Source organism: Monodelphis domestica, chromosome 5, assembly GCF_027887165.1.
Source record: "Monodelphis domestica isolate mMonDom1 chromosome 5, mMonDom1.pri, whole genome shotgun sequence".
Taxonomy (NCBI): Eukaryota; Metazoa; Chordata; class Mammalia; order Didelphimorphia; family Didelphidae; genus Monodelphis; species Monodelphis domestica.
In genome coordinates, this window is record NC_077231.1 from 285,265,820 (window position 1) to 285,282,088 (window position 16,269).

The window sequence follows — 16,269 nt, forward strand, 5'->3', positions numbered from 1 at the left end:
AGAGAGAGAGAGAGAGAGTCTGTGTGTACCAAATCACCAACATTTTTTGCATCCACAGCAGATTGAGGGTCTCCCCTGACCTGCACTGGCATAGAAGTAAAGGAGAAAGGAGCTTCTTTGCTCAAAGTTATGGACTGTTGTTCCAAAAACATGGAAAACAGTAAACAATGGATAGTGATCTTTTTATTACTTCTGTCTGGCTCTATCCCTCAGTTTGAGTGAGGACCTAATGATAGCAATAATAGTAATAAGCATAACAGCTAATGTGTCATGCTTTAAGGTTTGCAAAATAATAAACATAACCAGGTAATAATTTTTTTTCTTTAATTAAAGGTTTTTAGAAATTATCTTGGACAGCTAGGTGGTGCAGAGCACTGGGCCTGGAATCAGAGAGATAGGAGTTCAAATCTGACCTCAGAAACTTACTGGCCCAGTGGCTTGAGTACCAGGCCTGGAGTCAGGAAGACCCAAGTTCAAGTCCAACCTCAGACATTTACTAGCTCTGTGACCCTGGGCGAGTCACTTAACCTTATTTCCCTCCATTTCCTAATCAGCAAAATGAACTGGAGAAGGAAATGGCAAACCACTTCAGTAGCTTTGCCAAGAAAACCCTAAATGGGATCACAAAAAGTTGAAACATAACTGAACTGATTTAATGACAAAAAATAAGAACAAAACAAAACATTTTTCAAATAAAGAAGAGCCTTAATAAAATAATTCAATTCCTCTCTGTACTTATACCATAACATTATCACATTTTTTCCATTGAATATTCCAGTATCCATATGTTACATTGGGTATTGCATAGTTAATTAACTACATCCCCAGAAGGATGAAGCTTTATATTATTTAAAGTTTAATATATGGTTTCACAAAGTGTTATACCATAAATATTGCTAGGTTAGAATTATGGACTTATTTTAGAAGGCATCCTGTCCTCATCAATAGAGAACTGGTATTAGAGCTAGGAAGTCCTGAGTTCAAATCCCACCCCTGATACATACTGGCTATGTGAACCAGGATACATCACTGAATCCCAAGTGCATAGACAGTTCTCTAAGATCTCTTAAGACCATAAGTTGCAGAGACATTGCCAGCTTGCACAGGAAGAGTATGTTTTCTCACTGAGGAGCTTTCTGTACCATTAACATCACAAGCATCTTCTTTATTCCTATTCCTTTTGGGAATAAAGGAGCAAAATATTAGACTATCCATTATAATTCACAGGTTTTTAAAAAGGATGCATTTTTATGCTCTTTCTTGAGGGCTTCATATGAGGTGATGTTTAAGGTTCCTTCCAGGTAAGGCTTTATCATTGTAAGCCCCATTGGGTAATTAAGGAATTTGGTACCTAAAATATTTTGTCTCTCATTTTTTCAGATTATTGACCACCAAGGAGAGCCCGCAGAAGGGGTATATAAAATGTATAATTATGTGGAAAAGATTATTAAACAGGTATATGGACTTACAGGTGTTACTTTTTTTTTTTTTATTAAGTATTCTTAGGCAACAATTCTCCATAAACATTAAGTGTTCAGGAGAAAACCAGGTAAAGAAGGTTATTTATTTTGTGACTCTAAACCTTTTAGGTCAGAACAATTCATCTCTCCTCCCAGAGAATGTGTAGTACATTCTCATGGCTTTTATCCATGGTGTTTACTAAGTGACCATGGGAAAGTATTTATCTTTATTCCTTACCTAGCTCATAGAATAGCTTAATACTGCAAAAGCTGTGAAGCATTTTGATATCTTCTCCTGAAAGATGTTAAAATACCATTTCTGGGTCTGTTTCCCAAGGCAAGCAGAGAAAAAGGAAAAGAACCCATATGTTCCAGAATATTTATAACCGCTCTCTTTGTGGTGGCAAAAATTGGAAATTGAAGGGTTGCCAATCAATTGGGGGATGGCTAAACAAATTGTGGTATAGGATGGTGATGGAATACTACTGTGCCATAAGAAATGACAAGCAGACTGATTTTTAAAATTACTTGGCAAGAACTATATGAGATAATGAACAGTTAAATGAATAGATCCAAGAGAACATTTTATATAGGTACAGAATTAATACTGAAAGAATGAACCATGAATGCTACCTCCAGAGAATGAACTGTAAGATGAAAACAAGAAAGACATAATATATACAAACATGTCGGTCTCCTAGACGATGCCTTCTGTGATATAGGGAGGGTGGGAAGGGGGTGGAATGCATGGGATGTGGGATGTATTATGTAGAGATAGAGAAAAGTAAACTAAACACGTAAGACATTCATGATTTCATGTATGTACAATCTTTTTCTTTGTATGTGAAAATGCTTATTTTATTTGGTTTTGTAAAATTTGGAATTTAAAAGAAAGAAAGATGTCACAGGGAGCAGCTCAGTGGATAGAGAGCTTTGCCTGGAGATGGAAGGTCCTGGGTTCAAATGTGATCTCAGACACTTCCTAGCAGAGCAAGTCACCCAATCCTCATGGCCTAGCCCTTTTCACTCTTCTGCCTTGGAATCAATACACAGTACTGATTCTAAGATGGAAGGTATGGGGATGGAAGGAAGGAAGAAGGAAGGAAGGAAGGAAAGAAGGAAGGAAGGAAGGAAAGAAGGAAGGAAGGAAGGAAGGAAGGAAGGAAGGAAGGAAGGAAGGAAGGAAGGAAGGAAGGAAGGAAGAGAAAGAAAGAGAGAAAGAAAGAAAGAAAGAAAGAAAGAAAGAAAGAAAGAAAGAAAGAAAGAAAGAAAGAAAGAAAGAAAGAAAGAAAGAGAAAGATGTTACAGAAATAATAGTTTAAAAGTCATATTTTGAGGTCACTTTTCTTAAAGAAATTTCTGAAATGTGGGTAAAGTAGTTCAACACACAAGAAATTAGATGGGATATTTGGAATTCTTGACACAGAGAGTGAAAAAGACCATATTTTACAGTTTTCCCTTTTTCCCCCTTTTATAAACACTAGGTCTCCCTTTCTCACCCAGCATAGAAATGCAGGGCCACCTCACAAATCCAATTGCACTCTGATGAGTGTAGGAGCTTTGACCTGTTCCATTTCTTACTTGGCCAATTTGGCCCTCCCAGGCTACCTGATGGCCCTTCGCTTTAGAAGGTGACCTCGTTAATGCAGAACTGGGTGCCGACACCAGCTCAGAACACTCACACTCCAGAGGTCCAATAGCTTCAGACATCAGGGTACAGTCAGAAAATTGTTCTTGCTCACTAGCTAGAGTGACAGATTTTGTAATCTTCTTATTTTGTGACTTTTTAAGACCATGAATTATATTAATTTTAGATTTTGATGAGACAATTGTGTCTTCATCCTTTGTATTTTTATGTGGATGCTCTCTCTCGGTTAGGACATTTTGGGCTTTGAGAACACAGAGCAGGAAATGAAGGATTTAGAAAATGAAGAAGATTCTACCATTCCAGAAGAAAATGATTATGGTGACGTTTTGTGGGACATCCATGATGAACAAGAGCAGATGGAGGCTTTTCAGCAGGCTTCTAATTCAGCATATGATCTGGGATTTGAGAAAGTAAGTACTTAGCTCCATTTCAGAGACAAAAATAGAGACTTTATTAGAAAAAAAAATTTAAGAACTTATCAGATCTTTTGGATTGATTATAGGTAGTAAAACATGAGCATAGGATAAAGCTAGGTTATGAGGGTGGCATGAAAGGCCTGTGAACAGGAAACCCATTTTTATTTATTAATAGCACACAAGTCAGAAGATCTTAATCATTTGTTAGAAACATCCTTTATCATTTGTAACTTGAAAGCTGAGAATTAGAATTTGGAATTTCCTATTTCATTCCCTATACAAAAACCCAGCCCTAGATCAAGATTACCAGGTTGCTCAAAGTCATAGTGAAGGCCAACCCAGACTTCTAGTAATGGACAAAATTAAGAAAACATGGAAAGAGTGTGTTTGTGTGTGTGTGAATGCATACACATAATATATGTAATATATTTTGTATCTATTATATATACACATATATACTATACACACATACATATATAACTATAATGTGGGATAATTATATATCAATGACATCAAATAATAAACATATTGTATAATTATGTCAATAATAATAATAGCTAACATTTTTATAGGACTATGTGTCAAACACTGCTAAGTACATTACAATTGCCTTGTTAGATCTTCACAACCACCCTGGGAGGTAGGAGTTTCCTCATTTTACAGATGAGGAAACCAAGGCAAACAAGTCAAGTGACTTGCTCGGGGATCCATCAGTAGGCAAGATTTGAACTCAGATCTTCCTGACTCCAGGCCCCACACTCTGTGCACTATGGCACCAGCTAGGTGAGCACTTATTCAATTAAACAGTATTCGGATTCATCCCTTTTTTATTAAGTTGTTTATACAAACCCAATTTGAGATACAGAATTGTCCAAGCAGAGAATTTAGATTGTGATCTAAAAACATCCAAATTAAACACTAAGAACATAAAAAGCATACAGTACCAGTATAGCAAGGCAACAAGAGTCATTGAATTGAATTACAAAAGACCCAAATATAGAACTAACTAGGTGAGAGGAGAGCCTGGCCTGGAGACTCCCACCCCGCTGGGGAGAGATGGACGTAAGGAGGGTTCTCTTCTCTTTTGTGGAAGGAGCAACTTCTCTTTTGCTCACAGAGAAAATTCACCAGTTGGTGGTGAATGTCCAGAGATGACTCCCTTCCCCCATCGTCCCTGGAGGCTCAGGGCAGGACTCTTGCTGCCTGAACTGGGAATCTAACCATTTTTAGTCCATTATTTCTATGAGAAAATTGGTTCTGAGTTACCACTAATTTAAAAAAAAACAACCTTTGATACCCAAACAATAAGGCTTTGTACTTGAGTCCATTACCATCTAGCTATTCACTGAGGGGAAGCTAGGTAACTCAGTGGATAGACAAGCCTAAAGGCAGGTGGTCCTGGGTTCAAATGTAGTCTCAGACACTTCCAAGCTGTATGATCCTGGGCAAGTCATTTACCCTCCATTGCCTAGCCTTTACCACTCTTCTGCCTTGGGTCCAATCCTTAGTATATACTCCAAGAAGGAAGGTAAGGATTTTGGGGAAAAAAATAAACAGGCTGAAAACTTAGGTAATACATGAATGGCACATAGACATGAGTCTAGAGTCTAGTCTGAAATGGTAAGGAAATTCTATGGAGGAACTTGGACCCAACCAAGACATTGAAGAAATCTAGGATTTTCATAGATAAAGGAGGAACAGATGGCATTACAGGGGAATGGAATAGCATAAGCAAGAATATGGAGCCAGGAAAGATCAAGACATGTTCAGAGAACAAAGACTATGCCAGCCAGGCTAGAGATATGAGTTCACAATTGTGAGTAGGAAGATGGTAAGATGGGAAAGGTAGATGGGAACCCAATTTGGGAGGCCCTGAACGCCAAGCTGAGCCATTAAAGGTTTTTTGTTGTTTTTTTTTGTCTTAAAATTTTATATTTAATTCATTTAGAATATTTTTCCATGGTTCCATGATTCATGTTCTTTCTCTCCCCTCTTCCCACCCCCTCCCATAGCCAAAGAGCAGTTCCACTGGGTTTTACACATGTCATTGATCAAGATCTGTTTCCATATTATTGATGTTTGCACTAGCATGATCACCATTAAAGGTTTTTGAACAAGGGAAGACATGATTTTCTTTCTGATAACACTTTCATTTCTTCTTGGTGGGTAGAATTCTGAACTGAGAGCCTTTTCTTGGTCTTGTCATTGACATAAAATGGGAACTTTGGCAAGTAATTGAAACCAAATCAGTTTGCTGTAATTAAGAGTAGTGCTTGTCACATAAGTAATTAGGATTGTCTCTGGGTTTTACTAGATAAAGAATGGAAGGACTTTTGCCTTTTTAGAACCATCATTATCAAAATTATTTAAGAATCCAATCAGGTGTATCACTCCGGGTGAGATTCCAAGAAAGAACTTGAGGTGTTGAGTTAAGTACCATGCCAGATAATCCTTTTGCTGGGGTTCAGGAAGCTTCTAACCACACATTGTTGGCCTTAAACCAGCTGCAGACTTTCTCTTCTCTTAATTATATTTGGATTCTTTCCTCTGAATCCAAGTATACTTAATCAGCCATTCTGGATCAAAGTCTATCCTGGCAACATGTGATTGTCTAAAATTGGGATTCTTAGGTTATTTCTTAATTTCATTTATTCTCGTCTTTGTTCTAAGTGGATAACCGATAGTCAACCATATCTTTTCTGGTGGCATAAGTAGTGTTAGAACCCTTAATGCTTTGAATTTTTTGTTTATTTGTTCATAGTATTACCAGCGCCTGAATGACCTTGTGGCAGCAGCAGCACCTATCCCACCCCTTCTTGTGTCGGGAGGACCAGGCTCTGGAAAATCTCTTCTTTTATCCAAATGGTCTGAGTTTGTGTTGTTTGTTTTTAATTTACCTTTCGTTTTTGAATTTCATTTATTTATCTAGAGTTAGACCAAACATATACTCTGTGCCCAATTTTGTCCCTGAAGTGCTTGTAATATCGGTTGGAATTCAAGCTCTACATGGAGCAAACAAATCGGTGAAATATAAGGACACGATCATGAAGTGCAAACAATAATTACATTCTGGGGGATTAGAGAATGTAGGGCATGCTTATTTAAGTGCCTTCTTGGAACTGGTGAAGCTATTATGGGCTGAATTATCACATTCTCATCTTAATTTACATTTCATTGAAAATTAGAACAAAATTAATGATGGCAAAATTAAAAAATAGATTGCTAATATTGGGTTATTAAAATGATATCTGGTGCCTTCAGGCTTCTCCTCAGAGCTTCAACATCAACCAATGTTTTTTCTGTGTGGTTTGATTGTGGCATGTAACCTGAACAAAGTGTCAGAAGAAAGGAGTTTGTGATAGCTAATATTTTCATTGTATTCTATAGAAAGCCAAAATGTCTTTTTTTCCAGAGGCTTTTCATTTAATTTGTGTTTACACTCAGGAAAAACTTGGGTTATCTCCCACCACAAAAATGGCTTTGGTTCATTAAAGGAATATGTTATTTAATAGGTGATCATTCATTTTAATTGTACTTTAAATTCCAATTTAAACAACCCTGGCTGGAGACATTTAGAGAGTGGCTTCAATTTCTAGCAGAAATGAATCTGTAATGAAATGATTAGGGTTCCAAAGTATTCCTCTCATTCCACAATCCCATAGGAGATGGATTTCAGCCCAATGAAAAAGATTGTGGATGTGTAACTGCTGACAGATTGATGGTACTTGAGATAAGGTTCTTTATTGTCAATTAAGATACTTAGAAGATTAACATGAAAGATGTTTAGTGGATTTTTTTTTCTAGTTTTCCAAACTGTTTCTAAAAAAACACTTTGTCTTTTCTATAGGATACAGCTTCAGCAAAAGCTTTCTCCAAATACACTCATTCTGTATCACTTTGTGGGGAGGCCCAGGTCCACCAGCTCAGAGTCGGCCTCGATCATTAAACGACTCACTTTAAAGGTATCAGAATCTTGTTTCCATGAAAGCAAAATCCTTATTTTGATGTTGTGGCCATAGTTAGCTTTTTTTTAAACCTTTACCTTCATCTTAGAATCAATATTGGGTATTTTTCCAAGGCAGAAGAGTGGTAAAGGCTAACTGATGGGGTTAAGTGACTTGCCCAATCCTTACCTTCCATCTTGGAATCAATACTGTGTATTGGTTCCAAAGCAGAAGAGTGGTAAGGGCTAGGCAGTGGGGGTTAAGTGACTTGCCCAGGGTCACACAACTGGGAAGTGTCTGAGGCTAGATTTGAACCCAGGACCTTCCATCTCTAGGCCTGGCTCTCAACCCTCTGAGCCACCTAGCTGCCTCTATCTTTTCAGAATTACACATTTATTTTGAATTTGGTAAGTAAATAACTCTCCTGGCCACAGAAGTTGACTTTTCACATCTCCACTTTGGTCTCTCTACATAGAAATATTTTTTTCCTGCCATCACAACCTGTACAAATTGAGCAGCTCATTTGTGTGACGGTGTATAGATGAATATGTGTCTCTTCTTGCAGCTGATGCAGCATTCCTGGTCAGTGTCTGGGCTAACACTGGATCCTGGGAAGCTCCTTGAGGAGTTTCCACGTTGGCTAGAAAAACTCTCTGCTCGGCACCAAGGCAGTATTATCATCATTATTGATTCTATAGATCAAATTCAGGTACTATTCCAACTTTCTGCTCATCATCTCTTGATAAACTTGGAATAATAAGAGCTCCTTTCCAGCTAGCACTAGCCTCAGAAAACCCAGGTTCAAATCCCATCTCCGCCCTTCACAGTCTGTGTGAGCTTAGACAAGTCGCCTCTCCCCCCAAGCCTCAGTTTCCCCATCAGCAAAATGAAAGGCTTAGGCTGCATGACCTGAGGTCCCTTCTAGCTGTAATCCCCAGACTCACAAGTCCCCTGAGGGCTGGTAGTACAAGTAGCCATCTTACCAACAAGGAAACAGGATCAGAGATGGTGCCTTGTCACACAGTTCGTGAGTTGTGGAGTCTCGACTCCAGCGCATGGCTTCTGACCCTGAGACTAGGGCTCTACCCACAATCCTGGGTTGCCTCTCTGGAAAAGAAGCAAAAGCATCATCAGCAATGAGAGGAGACTTGTGCGTGTCTGTTCCATTGATTTTTATTTTCTCCTGGAAGTAAACCAGCCAGGTTAAAGATGATTATTGCGCTGATTATAAATCAAGGGAAAGTTGGTCATGTTAACAAAGCCAGTGATGTTGTCAACTAGCTGGAGCCCTCACTTGTTTATATTTTGGTATTCAGAGACTGGTCTAAAAGCCTTTTCTGATGATTTGTGCCATACAACTAAGATTAACTTGCCATATTTTTAAATGAAAAGAATTTCTGTTTCTTCTCCTGGAGATCTCTCCTGTGATTCGAGTGATTTTACTCTTGATGCAGAAGGCATTACATCATTAACAAGAAGTACTCAATACAATTTTTGGTGTAATTATCCAAAAATAGGTGCAGAGACCCTGAACAATACTTCCTTTTTTCTGCTTGGGTTAGCGCTGGGAGTGTTATTCTCAGTGAGTTTGAACTAATAGATGGGATGTTGTTTTTGTCTTTTCAAGCAAGTTGAAAAACACATGAAATGGCTGATAGATCCCCTGCCCGTGAATGTAAGAGTAATTGTGTCTGTGAATGTAGAAACGTGCCCTCCAGCATGGAGGTATGATAATAAGTTATTCTTTCCAGTTGTCTAGCTATAAATATGTAAATTCACTATGTGGCATGTGGCAGTGTTACATATCAGGGTCCTGAACCTACCAAGAAAAACTCAGCCTTCTCATTGTAATTTTCCTCCTCCTTATATCAGTCTTTCCCTCTCGGCTGTCTTTATTCTTCTGGTCCTCTGTCTTTCCTTTTAGCCCCTCTCACACCTGCCCCTGTGTGCTTTCTCCTTTCTAATCACCCTATAAAGACTTAACATTCTCCTCTATTTTCTACTCACAAGCCACCCCAAGATACGCAGTTAATGTTACAAGCCAGCCTCAGCTTTAGCAGGACAACATTGCCTGCAGTCCATTCTCTGCCATTGCCTCGCCTTTCTCTGGCCAGGGCTTTCTCACCCATCAATGGTGAGTGTCAGTTCAAAAGGCTGGGTTTTTGAATGGAGGGCACTTGGTGAATATTTTGTACTTAGGATGTTTAGGAGTACAATTAGTGAACGTTAAATCTGATACATTTGAGATGTTTTATATTAAATGCATCATCCATATTTATAGCAACTTAAAAGAGTCTTATTTGGGAATCAGTATCCTTGTTTGGGGACCCTTCATCCACCCAAAGCATCCCCCAAAGCAAAGCAGAGGAAATGATGGATTTTCTGTCCTGCAGAGTAAGAGGACCCATGGGGACCACAGAGGCAAGCTAGAGAGTTTCCAAAATGCAGATTCCCTCTGAGCTTTTGCAATAAGAACACCATGTCTGGCAGTAGATTTCAATCATCATTAAATGATGATAGACTGCAAGTTCTTTGAGAACCAGAGGTGTCTTATACCTCCCCCTCTGTCCTTAAAAGCAATGCCTCACTCATAGTAGGTGGCCAGTCACTGTTTAACTAATGTGGTTTTAATCTGTTTTATAGAATAATGCCTCCTAACTATATTGTCCCGTTGTGTTTATGCCATTTTATTTCATAGCATTGTGTGTGATTTTGAGGATATTTTTTAAACCTTTGCCTTCCGTCTTCGTATTAATTCTAAGAAAAAAGAGCAGCAAAGACTAGGCAGTTGGGGCTAAATGGCCTGCCCAGGGTCACTAAGCCTTGGAAGTATCTGAGGCCAGATTTGAACCTAGGACCTCCTGACTCTGCCTTCTGTGCCAACTAGCTGCCCCTGATGGTGAGAATATTTTAAGAGTGATGATATAATCATGTTAGGAGGAAACAATGCAAATCAACCTTAGTATTTAAGGCATCAAGATTTACTAGATATATTTCAGATATTTCCAGAATATGTAGAATTTCTGATTCCCATCAAAGATTTTAGTCTTTTGCTGGTAAATTATGATGGCATAAAGTATATTCTTACATCTGGATATCATTTTTTTCTCTTGCTTTAAATATAAGGTTGTGGCCAACACTTCATCTTGATCCTTTAAATTCAAAGGATGCAAAAGCTCTTATTACTGCAGAATGCAACTGTGTAAATATTAAGTTGACTAAAGAGCAGGTATGTACTTTAATTTTAACCCTCATGTCTCACTCTATATCAGCCTTCTTAAAGAAAATGTTTAAAGATAGAGACTGCTTACTCTCACAAATAAAAATGACTTTAAACTACTGCTTGTAGATAAAAATATCTAGTAGTGAAGCAGTTTAAATGTGTTTTGTTCCAGACAAATATGACAGATTTAATACCCTGTGCTTTTGTATAATTGGAAATACAAGTGCTATAAATATGTGTTGCACGGTATATACCCATGTGGGTGAACCTGTAACAGTCATACTGGAGGGGACTGCTCTCCTCCCCCTCTCCACATGCACCTAAGTACATTTTTGACATTGCCCACTCCCCTGCCCAGAAGCCCAATGGGAGCTCTTCCTCCCTCTCCTATCTGGCAGCTCACATGCACATGAGGGTTGCAGTTTGGGCAGTCAGTTTCTAAAAGGTTCACCATCATTGGTATATACCAAACTTCCCTCAAAAAATTCGTATCCACCTCATTTATATATGAAGTTAGAAACTTTACCAAATCTGAATGTATTCTGACTTGTAAAAATTGTCAAATTGTTACTTAAAAAAAATAAAAACCCTTTCTGTCTTAGAACTAATACTAAATATTGGTTGCAGGGCAGAACAGTGGTAAGGGCTAGGCAGTTGGGTTTCAGGAACTTGCCCAGGGTTACACAGCTAGGAAGTATCTGAATCCACAGTTGAATACAGGACCTCCTGTCTCTACCTGGCTCTCTTTCCATTGTCCCTCAAATTGTCAGCTTGATCAAGATTATATAGCCCAGCCCATAGTTTGGTGATACAAAAGCCTTAGCAGATCCGACTGCTTTATTTCAGGTTGGATTTTGTGTTTTGTTTGTTCTTGGTAAACCACTGTTATAGGAAAAGAAACTAGAGCGTCATTGTCGTTCTGCTACAACCTGCAATGCCTTGTATGTCACCCTTTTGGGTAAAATGATCACATGGTAAGTTGCAGTTTCTTAGAACTCTCTCTTGCATGTTTTTGTTTACTGAAACCCATTTCCTTGGCATGTGAATTGGGGAATCCCTGTGCATCAGAGGGAGGGAGGGATGCTTGAACCCTGGGGTAGTTAATGGATTGTCAGATGTTAGCAGATGTTTCTTTAATTTTTTAATACTAGCTCTTGGCTAAGTAGAGGATTGCTCTTGAAAACTCCCTGCTTGGTCATAGTGGGATCCACACAGGTAAAAACCATATAAAGAGTAAAGCTTTAGCTGGAGAATAGAGGAGTTGTGCTCCTTTGTTACAAAAGCAGCTCCCTTTGAATCAATACAATTGCCAGCTTTATCTTCATTTTTGTGCACTTTTCTTTAATGTTAAAATATTAACATCTGAATTTTAAATTTCCTTCAGTAATGAATCGCTATCCTTCTAAATAAGGAAGAAGATGACGTGTTTATTGATGCTTTACTTAGCTGTGTGTTTGAGGACAAGATACATTATACGTCTACGGTCTTCTGTAAAATGAAAGTGGTTTAGGCTGGTGGTGGTGGTTGTTCTCTAAGACACTTCTCTTCTAGTTATGAAATCCTTTCATTTTGCAAGCCTTATTTCTTGTTCTACATGAGATTAACCATGCAAAAAAATGTTTATCCTCTTTTCTAACACCCACTCACGTTGCGGTGTTACATGAGACAACATTCATTGGTGCAGTCTGAGGAAAGTTTAAAAATTACACCCTCCAGGTGTTGTCCACTGGGGACTTTGATCTTGAGCACTGTATTGTAGGGCTTGGTTTATTACAAAATCAAGCTCTAAGTATCATGGGGAATCATTTTCTTCTATTGAAAATCTAGATCAGCAAAAAGTAGTGTTTTTTTTTCAGTATCCCTTGTTGTAACCCACTCTTGTATATTGAATCCTACATCCCACCTCTGGTCATGAATGTCATTTAAAAGCACAAATATTGAGTCATAGTTTCAATTCAGGTAATAATATTTGTGAAAATTGTTCATTGCCTATAGCCTGATTTTTTTCAGGCTCCAGGCCCCAGCTAATTTGCCCAGCTAACTAACCAGTTCTGCTTATGATTATTTTCTCTCTTCCTGGAATGCTGTCCTTTTGCATCTAGGAATCAAACAGAACATTCCTTGTAAGTGTCCTGCATAGTCCCATACCATGATGATTTTAATTTCTGCTATTATCTCTGATATGTTTTGGGTAGTGAAGCTTTTTCTGTATCGCTGTAGTTTTTGTAGATTTTGCCATTTTAAGGAGTGAAATCTGCTTTCCATCCAAGGATTAGTAAAATGACATCAAAAGCCATTTAAACTTCTCTCCTGTATTTCAGCACTGCTAGAAGAGCCAACACCGTGGATGAAATCTTACAACAATGTTTCCAGTGTCAGGATACTGTGTCGTTATATAGGCTAGTGTTGCAATCAATTCAGGAATCTATGGAAAATGATAAAGAGAGAGACCTAATGAAGGAGGTGAGTGCACAGTGTCATAAAAGGCTTTTACAAAAATGTATTCTCCTTATATTTTGCGTGACTTTTTAAATTAACAATTACTTAAATATGCTTTGCTAAGTCCTATGGTTTTAAGTTGCTATTAAAGATGTTTCATGTAAATCTAAGAATACCAGCAAATGATAATGTGTCTTCTTGTTTTGGGGACTTATACTAATTGGATTTGATTGGCAAAACATCTAACGTCCATGTTGCTCAGAAAAATCCATATGCATCCAGCCAGACTGACATCTAAAGATACTTCATTTGATCCTCTTGATCAGAGATGGAAGGCATTAGCTGTATATGATGAGTCAGGACAGGGGCTGCTCAGCTCCAATTCCTCCCGCTGGGTGAATGATTTGGGGCAGGACATCCTCTGCCCGGATTTTATGCTTGCCATGGATGTTTCTGGATTGCTTAGCAGGCTGTGGGCAGGCTCACGACCTCTTAGATATCTGTGGAAGCCGCCCCAATGTACTCAAACAATTCCAGATCTGCCTGATTGAAATATGCAGATAGCATGACTTAAATGAACTCGAGTGAACAGAGCAGGGTTATCCAGCTAGCTTACCTCTGGAAAAAAAAAGATGTTTTAGTTTTATAGTTCTATTAATAGTCTATGTTTGAAATGCTCGCTGTTTAGAAAAGTTTGTTAAGGTAGCTTTAGTCCCTTTGAAATACTTTTAAATCTCTGCTTTTGAAATATTTAACTTTATGTATTTGGGATTTTTATTGGCTTTCCTTTTTTCCCTGTGCATGTACAATGCACATGACAGTAGAAGACATAAACTTTGCGTTATTTCAGTGCATGTTCAGTATTGTTTGTAAAACAAAATTTCTGTAGCTTAGTGGCATCTTTGAATACCGTGTTGGTATGTCTAGAGAAATCAGTGGAATTGATATTTTTGGAATAAGCAATTTTTGAGATGAGGAGCATTATTAGGAAAGGATTTCTAATGCAGTTTGCTCCCTTCTTTATAAGGCTTCTTAATCATGATGTCAGTCTGTTTGCTCTGTAGATTCTCTGCCTGGTCAGTGTCAGTCACAATGGCGTGAGTGAATCTGAACTGATGGAGCTCTACCCTGACCTGTCCTGGTCAGTGCTGACATCCCTGGTTCATAGTTTGCACAAAATGTGTTTATTGACTTACGGGTGTGGTTTACTCAAGTTCCAGCACCTCCAGGTACGTGGGCTGTTTTGCATATTTGCCAAAGTGGCTTCCCTCACCTTTGATGCATAAGTATTTGTCAAGAGCCTCATTCCTGGGGATGATCCAAAGGTGAATGAGATGGGAAAATTCACAGTCTAGTGAGACTGTCTTGTGGGACCGATAGAGCAATAAGAAAGGGGCGCTTGAGGAGGAATGAGCTGGTGCTCGGGGCAGGAAGAGATGACTTCCCTTTGGCAGATCTACATGGAGGGGAATTGGGGCAGGCTTTTGTAGCGGAGGTAGCATTTGGTATGAACCTCATTGTATGGGAAGGATTTGGCTGTGCAGAACAAAGTACAGATCATTCCAGGGAACAGCAAGAGTCCAATATATAGGCTGGCTGGGATAGGTAGGTATTGGGCCTTGAATGTCAGACTCAAGAGTAAAAAAAAAATTACGCAATAGAGATGCCATTAAAAGATTCTGCCCTGTGGGTGGTGACATAATCAAAGCTATGATTTAAAAATATTTTTTAAAAATCATTATTATTTGAACAAACTTTCAAAGGAGCTACCTAGAACCCAGTGCTGTCCAAAATACTTATTTAATTTTGTCAAATTTTTTTATGCAAAAAGATAAATATATTCCTTAGTTAAATAACATTTCTGGGGGCAGCTATGTGACTTAGTGGATTGAGAACCAGGCCTAGAGATAAGAGGTCCTAGAGAATAAAAGTTCAAATCTGGCTTTAATCACTTCCTAAGTCACTTTACTCCCACTGCCTCACCCATACCACTATTTGGCCTTGGAACCAATACATAGTATTGATTCTAGGACAGAAGGTAAAAGTTTTATGTATATATATATTTTTTTTCATTTTCATTCTGCTTATGGATAATCTCATACTTGATTTCTACTACTAGGTTGGAATCATATTTTTTGTTTCTTATTCAGTCTAATTTACCAGATTTTCTTATTCCTTTATTTCCAGTTTCATATTTTATTTGGTATTTTTAATGCTTCTCGAACTCAGCACCTGTGATATTATTGGTATAGGGAACTCCTAGTGTGGAAATATCTAATGCTAATGCAGTTGACAATTTATTCCTAACTTGGTAGTGGCAAGAGGTATTGAGAGATAAGTCACTTGACTGAGTTCTTAGGCATAGAATGCATCCAAGGCATGAACCCAGGCTTTCCTGTCTTCATGGGTGCTCATTAGGTTACAGTACCTCCAATATAGTTCAGATCTTTCACATGTGAATTGATCTTTAATCTTTTCTTTTCCTAAAAATAAATGCTAAAATAGAGATATTTTACCAAATGTCATTGTTATATAGGGAGTACTTGCTAAAAAAATATCTTACTGCCTATTTTCTATAGTACTACAATGATAGAATTGCAATTCTATTTTTTAAAAAATCAATGACAGAAATGCATCAATCAATCAATACATATTAAGTACCAGGCACTGTGCCAAGCACTAGGGATGCAAGAAGAGACGAAAGACAGCCCCTGCCCTGAAGAAACTTGCAATCTGGTGAGAGAGACAATGTATATGTAATATGAATATCCCTTGATAAAATGATGTAATTTATCAATTTTTTCTAGGCATGGGAAACAGTAAGATTAGAATATATGGAAGACAGTCAAGATATTTCTACCTATAGAGAAAAGTTAATAGAGTACTTCACCACTCAACTAAGGTATTTCCAATCTTCAATTGGTTCTTCTCTAATTTCTCTTGTGAACTGTAGGTATCAACATCATTTTCTTTTCATCTGGTTTTGTAGTTTAAAAATTTGTTAATGACAAATTTAAGTCCCCTTCTTCTACAAATGTTAGAAGTATCAAATTAGTAATACTCTAAGATGTTAGTCATTTTTCAGAGGAGAGGAAGCAAGCCATAGTGGTTAGAGTCCAACTTTGCAGTCCTGAGGACC

At 38.1% G+C, this 16,269-nt stretch overlaps 1 protein-coding gene across 3 annotated transcripts in view; it reads left to right on the forward strand.

Annotated features, from left to right (window-relative positions):
• Positions 1-16,269, forward strand: part of NPHP3 (nephrocystin 3) — a 41,972-nt gene that overhangs the window by 12,498 nt on the left and 13,205 nt on the right. For 2 of the 3 annotated variants that reach the window (XM_001369327.4, XM_007505097.2), the window contains exons 8-18: positions 1,381-1,455; positions 3,339-3,518; positions 6,286-6,389; positions 7,372-7,486; positions 8,034-8,177; positions 9,096-9,193; positions 10,595-10,697; positions 11,583-11,665; positions 13,013-13,154; positions 14,195-14,359; positions 15,938-16,032. In XM_001369327.4, the coding sequence (XP_001369364.1) occupies positions 1,381-1,455; positions 3,339-3,518; positions 6,286-6,389; positions 7,372-7,486; positions 8,034-8,177; positions 9,096-9,193; positions 10,595-10,697; positions 11,583-11,665; positions 13,013-13,154; positions 14,195-14,359; positions 15,938-16,032 (1,304 nt within the window). The remainder of the gene's footprint in view (positions 1-1,380; positions 1,456-3,338; positions 3,519-6,285; positions 6,390-7,371; positions 7,487-8,033; positions 8,178-9,095; positions 9,194-10,594; positions 10,698-11,582; positions 11,666-13,012; positions 13,155-14,194; positions 14,360-15,937; positions 16,033-16,269) is intronic. The other variant, XM_007505096.2, reaches the window with a different exon arrangement.